Here is a 7,416-nt window from a genome sequence, read left to right on the forward strand (position 1 = left end):
TGAGGCCGTTTATCCGCAATTTCGTACTTCAATCGCTCCAATAAGCACATGTAATAGTCACTATTTATATTTTGTCCCTTTTCAAGGTAGTCGATGAAAAGTATTCCATGCGCATCCCAAAATATAGACGCCATAACCTTACCGGCCGATTTCTGAGTGTTTGGACGCTTCGGGCGGCTTTCACCAGCCGCTCTCCACTCCGCTGCCTGCCGATTGGATTCCGGAGTGAAATGGTATATCCAGGTTTCATCCATTGTTACATACCGACGTAAAAAATCCTTTTTATTATGATTCATCAGCGCCAAACATCGCTCTGAATCATTGATACGTTGTTCCTTTTGATTAGTTGTAAGCAAACGCGGCACCCACTTAGAAAAAAGCTTTTTCATGGCCAAATTTTTATGTAAAATAGTGAAAACATTACCAGCTGAAATCTTCACTATCTCGGCTATCTCTCGCACTTTTACCTTCCGATCTTCCAATACGATTTTGAGGACTTGGTTAATATTTTGTTGAGTTACTGCTTCATTTGGACGACCTGAGCGTTCCCCATCATTGGTGTCCATGCGACCGCGTTTGAAGTCGGCATACCACCGACAAATGGTTGCTTTAGAGGGAGCTGATCCTGCATAACATTTTATAAGCCATTGCTGTGCTTCAACGGTATTTTTTCCCATTAAAAACAATGTTTTATCAACACGCGAAACTCGTTTTTTTCCATTGTATCGAAATTACAACCGTAGCGTCACTTAAATGTTTCAAAATCAATAATTTTATTGTTCCATTTTTAAAAATTTGACACATATTCTTGTATTGATAGCCAGTACTTTTTAAAAATCAAAAGAGTTTTTAATATATGCGCCATTTCCAGGTTAGTCTCGGGACTTATTGAACGATCTAGTACTTAGATATATAATAAAATTGCGCATTAAATAATTATCTTAATATATATAAATTACGCTTTGTTTGTTCGCGATAGACTTCCTAAACTACTTGACCAATTTGAATCAAATTTGCACACCCTGTGCAGTTTGATCCAACTTGAAAGATAGACTATATTTTATTTCGATATATATACTTGTTATATTAGAAAATAATGAGAAGGCGGTACGAAGTTCGCCAGGTCGGCTAGTTATTTATAAAATTGCCGTCGCGTGCACTTTACTCTCGTGTCTATTCTCACGCGTCTTCTCAAAAATATATTTTTCATAATATTAACTTTCGAATCGAAATGATAAAGAAATTTGCATTGTTATTATAATTATCTTCGGTTACAAGTGAACAAAAGCGCGATTTAATTGTATCTTAAATATAAATGCAAGAGATTGTGATGGATCTTTGTTACTCTTTCATGCAAAAACCACTTGACCAATATTAATAAAACTTGGTACGTACATAGCTGTAAATCTTGAATATCACATATGCTACTTTTTATCTTATTATTATTTCCTCGGGATCGGAAATTAAGCGGGTGAAAGTGCGTGGCGCGGCTAGTCTTGTTTAAAATTGTATTTCAAACGTACTAAAATACTATATAGCCTATACCCATAGCCTTCTTCGGTAAAAGGGCCATCCAACACAAAAATAATTTTTCAATCCGTATCAGTATTTCCTGAGATTAGCGCGTTCAAACAAACAAACTTAGCTTTACAATATTTGTATAGATTCCTCCTTGTCACACATGGTCATTTATGAGACCCCCCTCCTACCTACCCACCTGGCCCAGCAGGCGAGCCGTATACGCTTGTTTGCCGACCTAGTTATATAAAAATTAAAGTCCGTTTTTTTTAATATTTGAATAGCATTCCACCCGGGCTTTGCACGGGTATTTAAAAAAATTCAAAATAATTTTTTTCCTAATTTTTTCAAAACGTAATATACAGCATACCGCCCGCGGACAGTGTAGTTTCCTAACAGTGAAATAATTATTCAAATCGGTTCAGCAGTTTCGGAGCATATTCAATGCAAACAGACAAACAAATCTTTTACTCTTAATAATATTAGTATAGATAACAATCATAATTATTTATTTCGAAACTAAGCCAACAAAAGCACTCGGATACTACAGGCGTATTTAACCGATAAATTGACATTGACATAATCATGGCATTGGCTATGTCTCGCCAGCCGTGAAATCTATATATAAAAATTAATTGCTCGTTCGTTTGTCTCGCTAAAACTCGAGAATGGCTGGACCGATTTGGCTAATTTTGATCTTGAAATACCTTGAAGTTCAGGGAAGGTTTGTGAGAAAAATAAAAAAATTAATAACATTAAATAGTAAAAACGACAATTTAATTTTCCAATACAAAATGTTCCTAACTTTGAAACGTTTGATGACATCAAAAAAAAAAAAAAAAACTAATAAATATAAAAAAAATTGTCACTTGGTTGTCAAATATTTATAGATGCGTGGTGTTTTGTCCATATTTTTCGCAAATATTTGCAGTTGATACTAAGATCACCCGGTCATCTAGTCAATAATATTATTAATTTTTTACCGTCTCGATTTTCATTGCTAGTCACCTTAGCTAGTATACCTGGTTCTCATTTCGACTAAATTTTTTTATGTGTCAACCTTATAACTTTTTACGAAGTCTACCGTGTTTTAATGATTCTTTTTTAACCGACTTCCAAAAAAGGAGGAGGTTCTCAATTCGACTGTATTTTTTTTTTTATGTATGTTACATCAGAACTTTTGACCGGGTAGATCGATTTCGACAAATTTTGTTTTAATCGAAAGGTGGTGTGTGTCAATTGGTCCCATTTAAATTTATTTGAAATCTAACAACTACTTTTCGAGTTATATCTAATAATGCGTTTTTACTTGACGCTTTTTTCGTCGACCTACGTTGTATTATATATTATACCGCATAACTTTCTACTGGATGTACCGGTTTTAATAATTCTGTTTTTGCTGGAAACGGATATCCTTAGTTTGGTACCAAGATAAGGAAACCAGGATCTGATGATGGGATCCTAGAGAAATCGAGGGAAACTCTCGAAAATCCGCAATAACTTTTTACTGGGTGTACCGATTTTGATAATTTTTGATTTAATCGCAAGCTGATGTTTATCATGTGGTCACATATAAATTTTATCGAGATCTGATAACTACTTTTTGAGTAATCTTTGATAATGCGTAGTTGCTTGACTATTTTTTCGTCTACGTTGTATTACTTGTCGATGTAATTGAAGTCGGTTTTTTTTTTCGTTTGCGAGCAAACACAATTATTTATTCAAAAGTCGGTGTCAAGTGGTTCCATTCAAATTTCATCAAGATAATACGAGTAATTTTTGAGTTAAAGAGATTTTTTTTTGTGTTATATATACTCGTAGTGTATATAAGTTCAATAATTAATTATGTTTAAAATAATAATTTTCAGGTGAAACGAATCGCACCAGAGTTTTATGACGACCTGCCGCAGCACACCAGCTGGTCATCAGTCATTTACGATTTCATCATGGACCCCGAGATCGGTCCCTACGCGAGGATAAAACGTAAACACCAAGGTCTAGAGAGTTAGGTTTTTAATGTAAATACTATTTCAATATTATATATATATTCGATTAATGCAGATTTTTGGTAGTTAAAATTTCGTTATAAATAGCCAGTTTCATTCTGTAACGAATAATAATGGTTTGTTAAACAAGTATATTTTTAAAATGTCAAAAGTAATATCAGTCAGTCGTTTAAGTCTGTTAAATCTCTTATATTGTCTTAAAAATAGAATATATATCTATATATTTTATTACTTCATAAAGGTACTGAATATATTAAAGATCGTATACTACTACATATGCAAATACTTATGTCGATTTACTTTTTATTTGTATTTATAACAGCTTCCCGCGACTTCGTCCGCGTGGAATTTAAAAAGACTTATTTTTCAGTTCGCAGAGTTACAAAATAAATAAATTTCTAAAGTAAAAGTAGCCTATGTTATTTCTTATTACATCAGCTATATATCAGTAAAAGCCCCGTCAAAATCGGTCTAGCCGTTTCAGAGATTAGCCGGAAAAAACAGACAGACAGACAAAAATTAAAAAAAAATGTTATTTCGGTATATGTGTCGTGTATACATTCATATACATTTAGTAAAAAGCGGTTATTTTAATATTACAAACAGATACTCCAATTTTATTTATTTGTATAGACTAGATGTCCGGATAGTTTGCCAGAAGTCTGTCAAAAGTTAATAAAAAAATTATTATTATTATTTATTTTTTTGTATTAAAACCTTCTGTGGCCCTTAAGGAACATAAAAAATAATTACCAGGTCGATTTTTTGAGTCGAGCCATTCTAGAGTTATGCGCTTAGCAACATTCATTTTTATTTATATAGATTTGTCTAAAACGCTGTTTATTTTATTTAAAAAATGTTTTTAACATTTCTTATTCACCATCGAACTCGGTACACGTCTGTCAAGCGAAATATCAAATGCTTGAATTTTGAATAATTGCTACATTTTTTTTTAAATCAAATTTTCTGTGTAATTTTTCATTCCATAAGTACCTTCCACAAAGTGTTACAAAATTTAGTAAAGTTATGGCGTGGCTAAAGTGAAATAGGGTTTTTTTTATATATATATATTTTTTTATATGTCTGTTCAACTTGTATTTGGTAGCTTAATAAAATTAATGAGATTTATGTTTTAACCATAAAGAAGAATCTGAATTGAATATTTTATTTTGACCCAAAAATATAGGGCAAAAATAATTTTTTATTCGGAATTCTTAAAATACTTCTAACGGACCTAACCCGTCTATTTGGAAAATTGGTTAAACATAACACCTCTACAAGTGTTGTCATGTGTAACGATTTTTAATAGACTTCAAAAAGGAGGAGGTTCTCAATTCGACTGAATTTTTTTATGTATTTGTTACCTCAGAACTTTTGACTGGGAGGACCGATTACGATATTTTTTTTAAGCGCGCTAATCAATGAAATAATTTATTGCGCATTTACGTTTATAAATAAGTCAATCCTTTTTTAGAAATATCTCTTATTATTCGGCTGAATTTTTTACTCCTTTTTTTTGTTAATAAGTAAAAAAAAATTACAACAAGCTAAATAAATATGTACAAAGATACGCGTAGGAGGATTAAATTTATTTCTTTCAGTCCATTAATTTTTTATTTTTTCGGCTGTCAAATTAACAACAGTAATCTTATTTATAGCGAATAAAAAGAAAATTTATTTTAATTTTTTAAAACTAGAATAATGCATTTAATGCAGAGGTGATATTTGAGATATTAAAAAAAATGTGCACGCATTTATAACATGTTACAACATGTTACGGCACTCAGGTAACGTTAACGTTTAGATGTTGCTTTTTAAATACAATTGTAATGTATAATATTTTAATTAAATGATAAACACGATTTTGGTATATATATAGATAAAAAAAAAAATTGCTTCTAAATATGTATGGATTTATTGCGTTTTCTTTGCGTAAGTTGTTATATTTCTTGACAAGTGTTATCGTGTGGCACAGAAGTATGTGGGAAATAGTTGTATAGTCAACTAAACTGGTTTGAAGGTTGTTTCAGACGACCTTTTTTTGTATACCTTTACATTTCGACACCAACAATTAATACTACGCCAACTCAAAATTCGATAAGTTGGTTTTTTAATGAGAACTTAATAAAATGTGTTTTTATATGTAATGAAAAAATTGTGAAATTACAATGAATCAATTAACTATTAAAGATATCAAATATAAATAAGTATCTTTATTAATATAAAAGGTATCACGTTTCCCTTTTTATAAACCTTTATTGAAAAGTTCACTTTTATGAGTTAGCTTAGTATAACGTGTTAAGTAATGGCCTTGTTAACACAAAATAGTATATAAAATTAAGAATTATTATAGCAATGTATTATATAATACGCGGGATAACCATCCCACTGCTGGCTTTGAAATATACAGGCCGAAGACGGCAGCGTCGTCGGAGCGACAAAGCCAGTATTGCGGTCACCAATCCGCCTGCCCAGCGTGGGACTATGGGCAACACACATGAGTTCACGCCATTTTTGGCACGAACTTTTGGAGGCCTATGTCCAGCAGTGGACTGTATTAGGCTGAAGTGATGATGATTATATAATAATTCTTAATTACGTATTGATTCATACATAAAAATTTAATCTTAAAATGTGTCTGCTGAAAAACTTTGTTTAAAGTAACTTAACCCCTTTCTACTTCATATATAATATAAATAGTATGTTCAAAATTGTATTAAATTAATCGTATTTTTAATAAATAAAATTTTATTAATTGTGAACATTACTGTTAGTTATTAATTATTTATAAATTTCACGTGTATTGCTTTGATTGTTTATAAATAGTAAAGAGCTTACATACAAGCGCTATTTTTATGTAATATAATAAATTAAATGGTGAAAAAACTCGTGTAGTACAGATTACTATATATATATATATATATCTATATATATATATATACAGGGTTACAGGAAAAGTCGACCTAGATCCGTTAAGGGCGTGTAGTACACACCATTTCTGAATGATTTCACTATGGAACCCCCCATCCTAAACTTAACCGTTTTCGAGATATTCGAGTTTTAATTTTTTTTATGAAAATGCCCAATTTTTCGGCTATTGAATTGAATATTTTGAATTTTTTTGACTCTTATGATTATTTTTTTGGTTTTTTACATGAAGAATGAGATGCTTAATGACCTCAATGACTAAAATTGCACGTAAGTTAACTAAATAGGTCGTTGTAGACGATCGAAACTTAAGAAAATAAGTACAAATTATAAAAAAATATTTTTCTTTTCTGGATATCTCAAAAAATTATTATGGCACTTGCTCTGCAGATGTGCTTAAGAACATCTACATTTTATCAGCTATCCAACGAAGTATAACACTCTAGGTTATTTACTAACCTCAAAGGTGAAACTTAGTTTCTAAGGCTACATGGCAGTCAGAATAAATAGCGCTTATTTAATTAATTTGACTTAAGTTCAGCATCATCATCATTACAAGATCGTCGGTGATTGTAGTAAGCTAAATGAAACAATAAATCAGTTCAAAATAACATTTATTCACCTAATGTTTTTGAGGTTCATGTTCCACGTGTCCACCTCTATTTCGCACACATTTTCTCATTCTTTCACGTAGTCCACTTTTCACTACACCAATGGTTAATGTCCTTCTTATGTCGTCTTATGAGAACTTCCACTGACGATATGGGGTTGGGCTCACTGTAAACGAGGCTCTTCATGTGCCCCCATACATAAAAATCCATGGGGGTCAGATCGGGACATCTGGCTGGCCAGGGTAAAGGCCATTTTGAGATGTCCAGAAAAGAAAAATATTTTTTTTATAATTTTTACTTATTTTCTTAAGTTTCGATCGTCTACAACGACCTATTTAGTTAACTTACGTGCA

At 31.7% G+C, this 7,416-nt stretch overlaps 1 protein-coding gene across 1 annotated transcript in view; it reads left to right on the forward strand.

Annotated features, from left to right (window-relative positions):
• LOC123668193 (sphingolipid delta(4)-desaturase DES1) overlaps positions 1-3,559 on the forward strand; it is a 32,059-nt gene extending 28,500 nt beyond the window's left edge. Inside the window, exon 7 of the mRNA XM_045601983.1 lies at positions 3,387-3,559. Within this exon, the coding sequence (XP_045457939.1) occupies positions 3,387-3,527 (141 nt within the window). The 3' untranslated portion in view covers positions 3,528-3,559. The remainder of the gene's footprint in view (positions 1-3,386) is intronic.
• Positions 3,560-7,416: the final 3,857 nt, after the last annotated feature.

This window comes from Melitaea cinxia, chromosome 30, assembly GCF_905220565.1.
Source record: "Melitaea cinxia chromosome 30, ilMelCinx1.1, whole genome shotgun sequence".
In the NCBI taxonomy this organism is placed as follows: Eukaryota; Metazoa; Arthropoda; class Insecta; order Lepidoptera; family Nymphalidae; genus Melitaea; species Melitaea cinxia.